This window comes from Oncorhynchus keta, chromosome 34 (assembly GCF_023373465.1).
Source record: "Oncorhynchus keta strain PuntledgeMale-10-30-2019 chromosome 34, Oket_V2, whole genome shotgun sequence".
Classification (NCBI taxonomy): Eukaryota; Metazoa; Chordata; class Actinopteri; order Salmoniformes; family Salmonidae; genus Oncorhynchus; species Oncorhynchus keta.
The window spans coordinates 17,856,348-17,873,467 of record NC_068454.1 but is presented as its reverse complement, the minus strand read 5'-3'; the positions used below and the strand labels follow the sequence as shown (position 1 = coordinate 17,873,467).

Below are 17,120 nucleotides of genomic sequence, written 5' to 3'. Positions count from 1 at the left end.
GGTTTCAGGTGTCTCCGGAAGGTGGTGATTGACTCCGCTGTCCTGGCGTCGTGAGGGAGTTTGTTCCACCATTGGGGGGCCAGAGCAGCGAACAGTTTTGACTGGGCTGAGCGGGAACTGTACTTCCTCAGTGGTAGGGAGGCGAGCAGGCCAGAGGTGGATGAACGCAGTGCCCTTGTTTGGGTGTAGGGCCTGATCAGAGCCTGGAGGTACTGAGGTGCCGTTCCCCTCACAGCTCCGTAGGCAAGCACCATGGTCTTGTAGCGGATGCGAGCTTCAACTGGAAGCCAGTGGAGAGAGCGGAGGAGCGGGGTGACGTGAGAGAACTTGGGAAGGTTGAACACCAGACGGGCTGCGGCGTTCTGGATGAGTTGTAGGGGTTTAATGGCACAGGCAGGGAGCCCAGCCAACAGCGAGTTGCAGTAATCAAGACGGGAGATGACAAGTGCCTGGATTAGGACCTGCGCCGCTTCCTGTGTGAGGCAGGGTCGTACTCTGCGGATGTTGTAGAGCATGAACCTACAGGAACGGGACACCGCCTTGATGTTAGTTGAGAACGTCAGGGTGTTGTCCAGGATCACGCCAAGGTTCTTAGCGCTCTGGGAGGAGGACACAATGGAGTTGTCAACCGTGATGGCGAGATCATGGAACGGGCAGTCCTTCCCCGGGAGGAAGAGGAGCTCCGTCTTGCTGAGGTTCAGCTTGAGGTGGTGATCCGTCATCCACACTGATATGTCTGCCAGACATGCAGAGATGCGATTCGCCACCTGGTCATCAGAAGGGGGAAAGGAGAAGATTAATTGTGTGTCGTCTGCATAGCAATGATAGGAGAGACCATGTGAGGTTATGACAGAGCCAAGTGACTTGGTGTATAGCGAGAATAAGAGAGGGCCTAGAACAGAGCCCTGGGGGACACCAGTGGTGAGAGCGCGTGGTGAGGAGACAGATTCTCGCCATGCCACCTGGTAGGAGCGACCTGTCAGGTAGGACGCAATCCAAGCGTGGGCCGCGCCGGAGATGCCCAACTCGGAGAGGGTGGAGAGGAGGATCTGATGGTTCACAGTATCGAAGGCAGCCGATAGGTCTAGAAGGATGAGAGCAGAGGAGAGAGAGTTAGCTTTAGCAGTGCGGAGCGCCTCCGTGATACAGAGAAGAGCAGTCTCAGTTGAATGACTAGTCTTGAAACCTGACTGATTTGGATCAAGAAGGTCATTCTGAGAGAGATAGCGGTAGAGCTGGCCAAGGACGGCACGCTCAAGAGTTTTGGAGAGAAAAGAGAGAAGGGATACTGGTCTGTAGTTGTTGACATCGGAGGGATCGAGTGTAGGTTTTTTCAGAAGGGGTGCAACTCTCGCTCTCTTGAAGACGGGAGGGACGTAGCCAGCGGTCAGGGATGAGTTGATGAGCGAGGTGAGGTAAGGGAGAAGGTCTCCGGAAATGGTCTGGAGAAGAGAGGAGGGGATAGGGTCAAGCGGGCAGGTTGTTGGGCGGCCGGCCGTCACAAGACGCGAGATTTCATCTGGAGAGAGAGGGGAGAAAGAGGTCAGAGCATAGGGTAGGGCAGTGTGAGCAGAACCAGCGGTGTCGTTTGACTTAGCAACGAGGATCGGATGTCGTCGACCTTCTTTTCAAAATGGTTGACGAAGTCATCTGCAGAGAGGGAGGAGGGGGGAGGATTCAGGAGGGAGGAGAAGGTGGCAAAGAGCTTCCTAGGGTTAGAGGCAGATGCTTGGAATTTAGAATGGTAGAAAGTGGCTTTAGCAGCAGAGACAGAGGAGGAAAATGTAGAGAGGAGGGAGTGAAAGGATGCCAGGTCCGCAGGGAGGCGAGTTTTTCTCCATTTCCGCTCGGCTGCCCGGAGCCCTGTTCTGTGAGCTCGCAATGAGTCGTCGAGCCACGGAGCGGGAGGGGAGGACCGAGCCGGCCTGGAGGATAGGGGACATAGAGAGTCAAAGGATGCAGTAAGGGAGGAGAGGAGGGTTGAGGAGGCAGAATCAGGAGATAGGTTGGAGAAAGTTTGAGCAGAGGGAAGAGATGATAGGATGGAAGAGGAGAGAGTAGCGGGGGAGAGAGAGCGAAGGTTGGGACGGCGCGATACCATCCGAGTAGGGGCAGTGTGGGAAGTGTTGGATGAGAGCGAGAGGGAAAAGGATACAAGGTAGTGGTCGGAGACTTGGAGGGGAGTTGCAATGAGGTTAGTGGAAGAACAGCATCTAGTAAAGATGAGGTCAAGCGTATTGCCTGCCTTGTGAGTAGGGGGAAGGTGAGAGGGTGAGGTCAAAAGAGGAGAGGAGTGGAAAGAAGGAGGCAGAGAGGAATGAGTCAAAGGTAGACGTGGGGAGGTTAAAGTCGTCCAGAACTGTGAGAGGTGAGCCGTCCTCAGGAAAGGAGCTTATCAAGGCATCAAGCTCATTGATGAACTCTCCGAGGGAACCTGGAGGGCGATAAATGATAAGGATGTTAAGCTTGAAAGGGCTGGTAACTGTGACAGCATGGAATTCAAAGGAGGCGATAGACAGATGGGTAAGGGAGAAAGAGAGAAAGACCACTTGGGAGAGATGAGGATCCCGGTGCCACCACCCCGCTGACCAGAAGCTCTCGGGGTGTGCGAGAACACGTGGGCGGACGAGGAGAGAGCAGTAGGAGTAGCAGTGTTATCTGTGGTGATCCATGTTTCCGTCAGTGCCAAGAAGTCAAGGGACTGGAGGGAGGCATAGGCTGAGATGAACTCTGCCTTGTTGGCCGCAGATCGGCAGTTCCAGAGGCTACCGGAGACCTGGAACTCCACGTGGGTCGTACGCGCTGGGACCACCAGATTAGGGTGGTCGCGGCCACGCGGTGTGGAGCGTTTGTATGGTCTGTGCAGAGAGGAGAGAACAGGGATAGACATACACATAGTTGACAGGCTACAGAAAAGGCTACGCTAATGCAAGGAGATTGGAATGACAAGTGGACTACACGTCTCGAATGTTCAGAAAGTTAAGCTTACGTAGCAAGAATCTTATTGACTAAAATGATTAAAAAGATACAGTACTGCTAAAGTAGGCTAACTGGCAGTAGCTGCGTTGTTGACACTACACTAATCAAGTCGTTCCGTTGAGTGTAATAGTTTCTACAGTGGTACTATTCGGGGGCTAGCTGGCTAGCTAGTAGTGTTGTTTACGTTACGTTGCGTTAAAAGAACGACAATAGCTGGCTAGCTAACCTAGGAAATTGCTCTAGACTACACAATTATCTTTGAAACAAAGACGGCTATGTAGCTAGCTATGTAGCTAGCTACGATCAAACAAATCAAACCGTTGTACTGTATTGAAATGAAATGAAAATGTGATAATACCTGACCGGGTTGTTGAATTCGAAACAGTAGACGTTGGCTAGCTGTTAGCTGTTAGCTGTTGGCTAGCTAGCAGAGTCTCCTACGTTAAGGACGACAAATAGCTGGCTAGCGAACCTCAGTGAATTAAGATAATCACTCCAAGGCTACACACACTAAACTACACAATTATCTTGGAAACAAAGACAGCTATGTAGCTAGCTAACACTAGACTAGTCAAGTCGTTCAGTTGAGTGAATAGCACTACAGTGATGCTAATCTGTGTGCGTTAGCTAGCGTTGCTAGCTCCTGGGCGAATAGCAGTGAAGGCTACGTTAGGGCGACGAAATACAATAGTTATGCAATTATCTCTGATACAAGGACGGCTATGTGGCTAGCTAAGAAGAATTGCTAAGATTAGCCAAATCAAATCAACCGTTGTACTATAATGAAATGTAATGAAAAAGTTATACAACCTGCAGAGCGAAGTGCGAATGCGACCGCTCGCTCCAACCCGGAACCGGAAACATCATTATCATCATTATCACCATCAGTATCATCGTCAACATCATTATTATCATCACCATCAATATTATCATCATTATCACCATCATTATCGTCATCACCATCATCATCATCACCATCATTATCATCATTATTATCATCATCACCATCATTAGCCTCATCATTATCATTATAATCATCAACAACCATTCTCACCATCATCACTATCATCACCATTATCATTATCACCACCAATACATCTCTGCTAGTCTTTTTAAGAAACATTTGTGTGATGAAAATGACAAACAACTTGTATAATCTATTTACATACACTCCCACCAGACACGCCACTATGGGTTTCTTCACTGTACCCAAACCAAAAACAGATGTAATGCTTAGATCAGTTATGTAGAGCCATGACATTGTGGAATGCTCTGACAGCAGAGGTTACTCAAGCAAAAAAAGTGTAGCTTTAAAAAACAGATAAAAAACAACACATATTGTATCACAGTGCCTCTCCTCTTTCTAAAGAACCAATTGACCTATATATAAGAATATGAATATGTACTGAATATATAAATATGAATATGTACTGTATGTATGAATATGTACTGTATGTATGAATAGTGTGTAAATAGTATTTGTGTTGTCTCTTAGTGTCTTTCCAATAGGAATATAAAACAATGCATTGTTTTTTTTTTATTATCGTATTTTTTCAATTGTTTTATGTAATGTCCTTGCCTATAACTGTTCTGTACTTTTTCATGTATTTGTACATTGTATATAGATCTCAGGAAGAGTAGATGCTGCATGTGCAGTAGCTAATGGGGATCCTAATGAACTAAACTAAACCATTGTCATTATCACCAGAAAAACATACTTAATGCTAGGCATAGACGCTGTTGCAAACTTAAGGTGATTCAATAACATACACAGACAGGAAAATGGTGAAATTACTCGTGCCTATATGAATACAAGTGTTACTGTGATACAAAGATAGATCCTGGGGGAAGACAAAGTGCAACACAGGATGTATTTGGGACAGACACTTTTGGTTTCAGTTGGATTATTATTATTATTATTACAAAATAATCACAGTTTTCGTTTTTAGAATTATATATTTTTTTTTTCAATGAATGCACTACGCATTATGTGGGTTGAATGCTGTAACAACACAAAATAAAGTCCCATGACTGCTTAGCACTTATTAACCATCATTTATTGACATTACTTTAATAAAATATTTGCTTTATTTGAAGACTTTATTAATTAATTCCAATGCATCTCTATAGAGCTGCTGCCTATGCTGTCTGACAAAATCACTATTGTGCAATGGATTATGGTTATTGTAGATAATTATCAAATGTTCTAAGCTATGTAGAATATTGGCCTGTTGAAAACTACAACTCCCTACTATGTCACACAGTTTGGGCTTAATCTGATTTATCTCTACAGAAATTTATAAGAGATGAACAGCTAGTCATCTGATCATACTGGAATGAGAGATACTCCCTCATTCATCTGATCGTACTGGAATGAGAGATACTCCCTCATTCATCTGATCGTACTGGAATGAGAGATACTCCCTCATTCATCTGATCGTACTGGAATGAGAGATACTCCCTCATTCATCTGATCGTACTGGAATGAGAGATACTCCCTCATTCATCTGATCGTACTGGAATGAGAGATACTCCCTCATTCATCTGATCGTACTGGAATGAGAGATACTCCCTCATTCATCTGATCGTACTGGAATGAGAGATACTCCCTCATTCATCTGATCGTACTGGAATGAGAGATACTCCCTCATTCATCTGATCGTACTGGAATGAGAGATACTCCCTCATTCATCTGATCGTACTGGAATGAGAGATACTCCCTCATTCATCTGATCGTACTGGAATGAGAGATACTCCCTCATTCATCTGATCGTACTGGAATGAGAGATACTCCCTCATTCATCTGATTGTACTGGAATGAGAGATACTCCCTCATTCAGCTGATCATACTGGAATGAGAGATATGAACCAGGAGCACGCATGTGATAGTGATTTCAATGCGCCATTTCCTGAGTAATGCCACGCTAAACTTTATCACAACATTGACTAAAAGAGAAGTGTGGCCAGTTTATATTCAGGAAGACAGTTGCTGCTTATTTCGGGAGGTTTTTAACCAAAGAGTGGCCTGGTGTGGTTCTATATGGCGTGGTTCTATAGATTTCAGCACCATTCAGACACACAGCTGGGCCAGATCCCACCACACAGAGAGAGAGAGAGAGAGAGAGAGAGAGAGAGAGAGAGAGAGAGAGAGAGAGAGAGAGAGAGAGAGAGAGAGAGAGAGAGAGATCCCTAACCTGTGTAGCATTGCTGCTTTCTGTGCCACACTTGATCGAGCACAACTATGACTACACATAACATTTGGGGCTACAATACGTTGCCAATGACACCTACGATTAAATGCGTGTGTGCGTGCTTGCGTGCATGTGTGTGTGTGTGTGAGAGAGATGGATACTGTCATCTATTTCACAATGGTGCATTATTAGCAAATCTTGGTCGTTTCAGTTACGCAATACAACTTTACACAATCTGGACTCTCCCCTCAGAGAGACCTGTTTGTTGAAGTGTGTTGACCGACTGAGGCAGCAGTGCACTGCTCTGTGCTACAGAGAGAAGTGTCATTGGAACAACAACAAACCAGGAACAATGGAAAAGCCTTCCGGTAGATTAGGTACAGAAATCAGTGGTGCGCTTTTAATGTTATTGAAATGCTATCACCTCCGAGCCCTGGCTGCACTAGGCACTAGGCCTTCTCCTCTCCTCTTCTCTGATAGCCTTCAACACGGTAACAGATCATCTCCACACCACACTCTACTGAGGCCTGGATGTTTCAAAACAGTGGAGAAGATACGTACATATAGGCCAATACATCCTCCTAACTAGGTTTGCAAAATTACAGGAACTTTCAATAAATTGTGTGCGTGTGTGTGTGTGTGTGTGTGTGTGTGTGTGTGTGTGTGTGTGTGTGTGTGTGTGTGTGTGTGTGTGTGTGTGTGTGTGTGTGTGTGTGTGTGTGTGTGTGTGTGTGTGTGTGTGTGTGTGTGTGTGTGTGTGTGTGTGTGTGTGTGTGTGAGAGAGAGGGAGAGAGCTCAACATCTTATACTTTCAGAACCATGGAGAGTACCCCTCTCTTTCTTTCTCTCTCTCACTCTCTCTAGGCCATCCCACACAGAACAACCATTACAAATTAACTCCTGCATCAAAATAATCCACAAGTGCTCATCCACTCTTTCGTGCTTGCACAAAGATAAACATTACAGCCCCCATACAGTGTAGGGAAGACAAGTGGGGTGATGCGTCTCACAAACTCTTTGAAAGGCTAGAGGCAAGTTTTTGGGAATAAAAATATATACATTCCCACATGGAGATTGATATCGGTTACCATGACGACTTGGAATCCATCCAACCCCGTATAAGTGTGTTGAGGCGGGAAAAAAGACAATAGCTAGTGCTATGATGATATTTGCAATCCATTCACATCCTACCTTGCATTCTTCCATACATGTCCTGACCGAGTATTCATCCGTCTCATATTTCTCAACCAGCAGCTCAAACTCCTGATAGTCCTCCTGAGCTTGCCGGTCAAAGCGCTGGTAAGCGCGAACACACTTGCTGCATCCCAGCGTGTCTCCCTCAGCTACATCCAGGCTGCAGTTTATATTGTCCGGACTCGTAAACCCGCTAAACAAATCCAAAAGGGAGTAGGAATTACAAAAAGAAAGATACAAATCGCTCAGATTCATGCTCGCCGAATGTGTACCCTCCTCCCCGCCCCCGGAGAGGCCAAGGCACACGGGCTCTGCGTCCGTGAAAGTGAAGCAGTCTTTAGACAGGCTGTCCGGGTGACATATGTCCAGTTGCCATAGAGGTTTGGTAGAATTCCCTATAAAAATAAGATCTAGCTCTCTGATTATGCGGCTGTGGGGGGAACGGGAGTCAGAGGAGGGGATGTGGTGGTGGTGAGTCGAGTTTAGGTACTCGGCCATGTCTGTAAAGGCGAGCTGCTTATCCTGCCACTTGTCTCGGGTTCGTGTCAGTTTGCCCTCGGCGCAGAACCACAAGTGATCAGAGAGCAGGACCGTGATGAAGAGAAGAGAGGCCAGCGACAGGCGCCATCTCTGGGCCCGTTCCGACTCGGTAAATGGCTTCTCGTTCTCTCGGGGTGCAAACCAGATTTTTAAACCGTCATCTTGCTGCCGACACATCCAAGCACCCCTGGTCATATTTTAGGAAAAGCGCAGCTCTGGCTGACTCCACCGCGGGGGCTCCTCTGTCACTCTACTCATTGACTTGGGGAGATGGACTCGGGTTATTTATCCTCGGTAGCGGTGGGCTGCCGTTCCGCCTTCGGTCCTGGGCGCTCCCCTCTCCCGCCCGACCCCGTCGGTGTGCTATTCCGATCCAATTAGGGCGCCCGCACAGATTAAGCCTTGCGCTGCCGCATCCCGGTTCTCCATGGCTCTCCGGGGGGAAACCACGTTCTCTGTAACCGCATGCCTCGCGCTCCGCTCCCTCTCTTCTGCTCTCTGGGGTTGTGCTCGCGCGCAGAGAGAGACCAGTTGTTTCGAGCCTCTTGATGAAGGTGCCGGTGCTACTGTTGTTTCCCGGATTCAGTTATGAGAAATCAAAAGCCTTTTGATTGTACGCCAGATGATCTTGCCAGTCCGTTTCTGGGCAGAATGCCTTGGATATTTTCTCCCGATGGCCACAGTCATCTTGGACCTGGGTAAAGTTGCCACCATGTTCGTGTTAAAACACTTTTTGGGGGAGCTGGGTCAGTTTGCGTCATCTCCATGGCTGCAAAAGCTGCAATCGTTGCGCAGTGGCGGAGCAGCCTACTTATTACACACACAGATAGATACATGCAGACGGTTAATGGCACTAGCCCACCGCTATGGACCCCAGGACACGCACAGGAATGAAATGTGAGGTCTGATACCTGTTACCAGTTGGGTTGCAAAACATATTGGCTGCATAGTCAGCACTGTTGCCACTGATGCAGTTCAGAGATAGGGAAGAAATAGAGCAGAAACACGTACATTGTACAATATTTCTCTTAAGAGTTCATTTCATTTAACAAAACATTTATGGTGCAAGATCCCCCCAAAATTATGTGCCACTTTATTTCAATGCCATGAATGACAGCAGCCAGCCAGGTTGCTCAAGATTCACATTGAAAATTGACATATATCCATCCATGTCCTGAGGATATCGGGAGATGCCTTCAAAACCCTCAAAAACACTAGGGGAAACGGTAAGCGCTATTAGGATCAAGTACACTGTAAAGCAGCATTCCCAAACTAGGGACGCCTGATATGAAAATTCGGTAGCATGAGAATTAATGAATTAATAAAAAAATTGAGGCTACATTATAATTTCGTCTTTGTGTCCAAGATCATGTAATGTGGTTAACTTTCAAAATCTAAATGAAAAATCTTCAGATCTAAAATAAAAAATCAACCAGACAGCACCCTGAGATCACGGGAAAAGGCGCACCTGACCGCTGCACTTGAGTCATTCCCACAGTGAATGGCTTGGCGCCGTACGCTGTCAAACCACACGCTAATGCAGAGACTTTGATATTACCGGCCGCAATTGATATGGTGAAAACAATGTGTTGAGAGGCAGAAGCACAGAAACTCATATCAATACCTTTGTCACATGACACTGTTCAACTAAGAATGTATGCTACTGCTAGCAATCAACAGGAACTGAATGACTTAAAACTCCCCACCTTATGCTCTCCAAATGTACTTTAGCTGTGAGGGCCAAGATGCCCATGCATTGACTTTTGTTGCTATACTTGTTGGGGATGTTATTCACGAGGACATATTGTTCTGTCAGACGAGTCTGGAGACTTCAACGCCACATGGGATATGTGGTGTGTGACTACGTTGAAGATAGGCAGATTTCATGGGATATGTGGTGTGTGACTACGTTGAAGATAGGCAGATTTCATGGGATATGTGGTGTGTGACTACATTGAAGATAGGCAGATTTCATGGGATATGTGGTGTGTGACTACATTGAAGATAGGCAGATGTTCATAGGCAGATGTGGGATATGTGGTGTGTGACTACGTTGAAGATAGGCAGATTTCATGGGATATGTGGTGTGTGACTACATTGAAGATAGGCAGATTTCATGGGATATGTGGTGTGTGACTACGTTGAAGATAGGCAGATTTCATGGGATATGTGGTGTGTGACTACGTTGAAGATAGGCAGATTTCATGGGATATGTGGTGTGTGACTACATTGAAGATAGGCAGATTTCATGGGATATGTGGTGTTGACTACGTTGAAGATAGGCAGATTTCATGGGATATGTGGTGTGTGACTACGTTGAAGATAGGCAGATTTCATGGGATATGTGGTGTGTGACTACGTTGAAGATAGGCAGATTTCATGGGATATGTGGTGTGTGACTACATTGAAGATAGGCAGATTTCATGGGATATGTGGTGTGTGACTACATTGAAGATAGGCAGATTTCATGGGATATGTGGTGTGTGACTACATTGAAGATAGGCAGATTTCATGGGATATGTGGTGTGTGACTACGTTGAAGATAGGCAGATTTCATGGGATATGTGGTGTGTGACTACATTGAAGATAGGCAGATTTCATGGGATATGTGGTGTGTGACTACATTGAAGATAGGCAGATTTCATGGGATATGTGGTGTGTGACTACGTTGAAGATAGGCAGATTTCATGGGATATGTGGTGTGTGACTACATTGAAGATAGGCAGATTTCATGGGATATGTGGTGTGTGACTACGTTGAAGATAGGCAGATTTCATGGGATATGTGGTGTGTGACTACATTGAAGATAGGCAGATTTCATGGGATATGTGGTGTGTGACTACATTGAAGATAGGCAGATTTCATGGGAACGTTGAAGATAGGCAGATTTCATGGGATATGTGGTGTGTGACTACATTGAAGATAGGCAGATTTCATGGGATATGTGGTGTGTGACTACATTGAAGATAGGCAGATTTCATGGGATATGTGGTGTGTGACTACGTTGAAGATAGGCAGATTTCATGGGATATGTGGTGTGTGACTACATTGAAGATAGGCAGATTTCATGGGATAAAATGGTGGGCTTTTGCGCAGATGGGGTTCAATCTATGGCGGGACGGTTCTACACTCTAGTTATGAATGTGTCTGCCTCTGCCATATGGACACATTGTATGATGCTCAGAGAGCAACTGTCGGAAAAAGAACTGAGCAAAGAACTCTGGGAAATATACTGCAGAAGGTAACTTATATTGCAAACTACATTAAACCTCATCCACTGCGCGCACCTGTTCACAGAACTATGTGGAGACATGGTATCAGAGTATGACGATGTTCTGTTTCACAGGCTTGCTGCTTTTTGAGGGGGAGTGTTGTAAAGACTTTTCACATTGAGAGAGGAACTGTTATCATTCACAATGAATGTACTTTCTCTGTAATATAAAGAACATGTGTCTCCTTGCCTATGTAAAGGACATATTTGTGAAACTGAACGCAAGCATGCAGGGGAGGTACAAAAACATTCTGCAGATTAGAGACCAAATCAGTGGATTCAGACGAAATAATTCTTATTGGAGAGTTTTTCAAAAGCGAATCATGCTCCTTCCCTCGGCTGTGAATGTTTCTAACAGAAAACAACATCAGTAAGTGTCCCACACTTGACTTCCATAGCCCCAAATAATGTGTTTTACAGCATTAATGCTGTAGATTGCATTGCATTGTGGGTAAAATGCTGAAAATTACTGCTTTTAACTGCCTACTGTAGATTCAAATGATCAGTTTCAGGTGCCAACCTGATGCTCAGACTATTTTAGTAAATATCTTCTTGAAGTGGCTGTGAAGTGAAGTATTATTTTCAACAGCTGCTGGGCAGGTTTCTTGACTTGTTTATAAGTATCTTTATCACTAGCCAACATTGAATTACTGCATGTTTTCTAAGTTAACCTAGCTGGCTAACAATTGGAAGCTAGCTAGCTAGTTAGCTAGCTCAAGTTGGCACGAGCCATTTCGGTCTGCTCACAATTGCTTGTAAAAATCGTACTATGAAACATTGAAAAACATCACCCAGAGAACGCAGTGCCACTAGGCAATTGTAGTTTACTCACACTCAGCCTACACAACAAATAACAACAATTGGTAGTCATCGTGATACGGTCTACTAAATGGTAATCATCTATTCTAGATGTCACTGTGATTTAGTCTACTGAATGGTAGTCATCTAGATGTCACCGTGATATAGTCTACTAAATGGTAGTCATCGAGATGTCATCGTGATATGGTCTACTGAATGGTAGTTATTTAGATGTCACTGTGATATAGTCTACTAAATGGTAGTCATCTAGATGTCACCGTGATATAGTCTACTGAATGGTAGTCATCTAGATGTCACCGTGAGAGAGAAAGAAAGAGAGAGAGAGAGCGAGAGAGAGAGAGAGGGGGGGGGGCAGAGATAACGAGAGAAAGAGAGAGAAAGCGAGAGACAGAGAGAGAGACAGAGAGAGAAAGAGAGGGAGATAGAGAGAGAGAGAGACAGAGACAGGGACAAAGGCAGAGACAGAGAGAGAAAGAAAGAGAGAGAGAGAGGCGCTAGATTGTGGTTAGTATGATGAATGTACATTGGAATATATATCCCATCCTTAAAGCTGCCAAATCATTGTCAGCTTGAATGGCCTGGAGTGCTTCCAAGTAGAGTAGAGAGTGTTGCTTAATGTTAATGGCCTGCATATTGGAAAAAGACAAGAGATGATTATCTGAATTAATTTGGGACTGAGGCGGGGTGGAAGACGCATATTCAGCTCATCACTAATGTCACGTGAACCATGGTGATGAAGAGAACATAAAACATTTGAAATGCATCTAAAATTAAACCAATTACGTCCCTTGGCTCTAATGTTTTTTTCAGAGTGGTATTTTGTCTCTATTAGGTGGAGACATCGCCAGGACTGGAGGCAGGGTAACTTAATGTGTTTCCAGAATGAACTAAGGCCAGCATCTGTAATGACACATGCACGAATATACTCCGCTCTACGACATTGCGCGTCCTAATATTTATATATGTCTTTATTCCCTTATTTAACTTTTTAGATCTGTGTAGTGTTGTGTATTGTTAGATATTACTGCATTGTTGGAGCTTGGAACACAAGCATTTCGCTATACCCGCAATAACATCTGCTAAATATGTGTATACGAACAATACAATTTGATTTGATTTGATGTAACACACAAAAGACATACACACACAGCACACAGGCGTGGCACATGCACCCAGTTCATTTCAGCACCATGGAGAGCTCATTGATACTGTACGTAATGTTAGTCAATGATTTCCTGACGTTTTGTCAGTGGTTCCTGCCTACTGTAGCTCATGGTGGAGAGCATATTTATCCACATAATGTCCCCTCCTCCGCAGTTCAATGAAAATAAGCTTGCTAGTGTTTCCAAGGCAGTTAGCCCACACACACACACACACACACTGACACACAGACGGTTGGCTACACAGAGCCTGTGCTTAGTAGCTATTTGTTTGATGATGCCGGTGAACTTACTGCTAACAATGTGCACCTGCTCAATCATTTCAGGCCTACTCACAGGCTATGTTAAATACTGATAGATCTAAGCCTAAATCAAAATGCCCTTCAACAAAACAGTTTTTCAAAGACCAAATAATTATCTTGATCACTGCCGAGCTGTGAGAGATAATGTTTTTATGTTGGTTCCCAAGCAGTGTTACATGCTCTCCTTGTTTTAACTTCCGGGAATCTATTTATCTCAAGTCCTTGCCCTCCACCCTCGACAAATGGTCGACCTCCGTTTCACCTCGATTGTCATGGTAACGGAAATGTTTCCCGGAGAACACCTTCCGGGCATCATAGCCCGAGGACAGTGTAATTTCTCTGCCTGCATGAACGTTCAGAGAGGTGCCTTATTACCCACTGTGTCCAGCTGATGCTCATGTCTCTGGCGTCTCTTGAGGCAGCCTACTAATGTCAGAAAGTCACACGTGACCCTATAACAACGAGCTGTTACAGTCTGTGAGAAAGTAACGTGTCTCCTGGCCAATGGAATGGTGTAAAAATAACCTAGCAAGCACCTCACAGTGTAGGGCTATAGATCCAAAGCTGAGCTTAAGAATGCCTCATTACAAGCATAGCATAGAAAATGGTGGACAGGTGACCGCTGCGTTCATAACATAGGAAACTCTGAAAAAAACACTTCTAAACTGGGAGCAACAAGTTGTGTGCATTCACATTCTTTGAACTCATTGGAGAACACCGATTGGCTAATGGCAAAGAAGCTGCTTCAGCCATAAACTGAAAGTACAGCTATCATGCTCGTTAACAAATTATAGTGTTAAGAAAACACATTCGTAGATTGCTTTTTATAAATAATGTTTTGTTGATTTGAACTTGCGAAGATGCTTTAATCGATGTTGTTTCCTTCGTAATTGACGTCAGAGTTCAGCATGTGGGATAAGTGGGAGCTCAGAGATGATATAAGTTTCCCACTAGTAATTACCAGTTCAAGTAGAGTTTTCTGAACAGTATGGTGGTATTTACAAACTTACGAGATGTTATGAACACAGCACAAATACCAGTTGGTAATGCTAGGTTCACAACATCTTGTAATTTCTATATACCACCCCTCCAACTGGTAATTACTTGTGGGAATCTCGTCTATCACTTCTCTGACCTCATTTGTCAACAAAAAAGACCGCAAACATGGTTGCATCTATAGCAGTTGTTGTTTAAGGTAAGAACAAAATACAAATTGTTGATACAAAATTGATTCTTCCCATCTTCCTTTTGATTTAGAAAATGAAAGCATCTCTGGATATGCTTTTTATGGGCAAAAAAATATCAAAACAATCCCAAGCTATCTAATGAACTCCATGGTTGATGGCATTTCCCAGTTCAAAACATGAATGCACCCAACTCATATTTAAGACTTAACAACTGGTAAATACCCCACACCACTTGGTTATGCCGCAGCATTACCATCCTCCTCCTACCTGGATTGACCAAGTATTATTATTTGACCCTGCTGGTCATCTACGAACATTTGAACATCTTGGCCATGTTCTGTTATAATCTCCACCCGGCACAGCCAGAAGAGGACTGGCCACCCCTCATAGCCTGGTTTCTCTCTAGGTTTCTTCCTAGGTTCTGGCCTTTCTAGGGCGTTATTCCTAGCCACCGTGCTTCGACACCTGCGTTGCTTGCTGTTTGGGGTTTTAGGCTGGGTTTCTGTACAGCACTTTGAGATATCAGCTGATATACGAAGATCTATATAAATACATTTGATTTGATCAAACTAACTCACTTCACAGTATAAGTGACATAATATCTCTAGAAGTTCCTACATATGCTGCATTTGTTGGCTGCTTTTCCTACAATCTACGGTCCAACTCGTCCCAAACCATCATAAATGTGTTGAGGTCGGATTGTGGAGGCACACCTGTTAATTGAAATGCATTCCGGCTGACTACCTCATGAAGCTGGTTGAGAGAATGCCAAGAGTGTGCAAAGCTGTCATCAAGGCAAATGGTGGCTACTTTGAAGAATATCAAATATCAAATATATTGTGATTTGTTTAACACTATTCTGGTTACTACATGATTCCATATGTGCTATTTCATAGTATTGATGGTCTTCACTATTATTCTACAGTGTAGAAAGTAGTAAAAATAAAGAAAAACCCTTGAATAAGTAGGTGTGTCCACACTTTTTAGTGGTACCACATATACAGCACACAGGAGCGGCAGGGTGTTGTGTTGGACTAGTAACCGAAAGGTTGCAAGTTCAAATCCCCGAGCTGACAAGGTACAAATCTGTCGTTCTGCCCCTGAACAGGCAGTTAACCCACTGTTCCTAGGCCGTCATTGAAAATAAGAATTTGTTCTTAACTGACTTGGCTAGTTAAATAAAGGTACAATTTATTTAAAAAAATATAGATGTACAGTATATAGGAAAAATAGATATACAGTATATAGGCTATATATACTATAGGCTATATAGATATACAGTATACAGATATACAGTAGATAGGTTATATAGATATACAGTAGATAGGCTATATATACAATATATGGGTTATATACAGGGTATATAGATATACAGTATATGAGCTATACAGATATACTGTATACAGGCTATATAGATATAGAGTATACGGGTTACATAGATAAACAGTAGATAGGTTATATATACAATATACAGGTTATATACAGGTTATATAGATATACCGTATATGAGCTATACAGATATACTGCATACAGGCTATATAGATATAGAGTATACGGGTTTATAGATATACAGTAGATAGGTTATATATACAATATACGGGTTATATACAAGTTATATAGGTTATATAGATATACAGTATACAGGTTACATAGATATAAAGTAGATAGGTTATATATACAATATACGGGTTATATACAGGTTATATAGATATACATAGATATACAGTATACGGGTTACATAGATATAAAGTAGATAGGTTATATATACAATATACGGGTTATATACAGGTTATATAGGTTATATAGATATACAGTATACAGGTTACATAGATATAAAGTAGATAGGTTATATATACAATATACAGGTTATATACAGGTATACAGTATACAAGTTATATAGATATACAGTAGATAGGCTATATACAGTATATGAACTATACAGATATACTGTATAAGGCTATATAGATAAACAGTATATAGGCAATGTAGATATACAGTAGATAGGCTATATAGATATACAGTAAATATTCTATATAGGTATACAGTATAGACTATATCCAAACAAACACAGAAGCAAGCTGAGGCTGCACATATCTCATAACACAATGGCGAATGACATACTTAGGATGATTCCTAAATCACTCCCTTCCCCTCGATCCTCGCGTCTCCAGTTGTGCTTTCAGATGCACCTCTGACATATCCCAAAACGGAGACTGAAAATGATCAAGGGTGTAGGCCTGTAGGGGCTAATTAAACCATCTACTTTGACCATGCCAGAAAGGCTGCAGTCTCCAGAGTGAAGTGCTATTCCGACACGCACTGCCATGTGTTTGGAGTTTGAGCAATTCATTACAAAAGAATGGAGAGGTGTTCCTAATTATATGTCACATGCATTTGTTCATGTCTGATATCCAGACTTGACACATGTAACACATGAATTACCTCCCAAATGAAATGTGTAACTGTTACTGAGGTTG

General features: G+C 43.5%; 1 protein-coding gene across 1 annotated transcript in view; it reads right to left on the bottom strand.

Moving 5' to 3' along the window:
* LOC118379358 (NALCN channel auxiliary factor 1-like) overlaps positions 1 to 8,638 on the bottom strand; it is a 248,414-nt gene extending 239,776 nt beyond the window's left edge. The window contains exon 1 of the mRNA XM_052493303.1: positions 7,362 to 8,638. Within this exon, the coding sequence (XP_052349263.1) occupies positions 7,362 to 8,099 (738 nt within the window). The 5' untranslated portion in view covers positions 8,100 to 8,638. The remainder of the gene's footprint in view (positions 1 to 7,361) is intronic.
* Between the last annotated feature and the right edge of the window lie 8,482 nt (positions 8,639 to 17,120).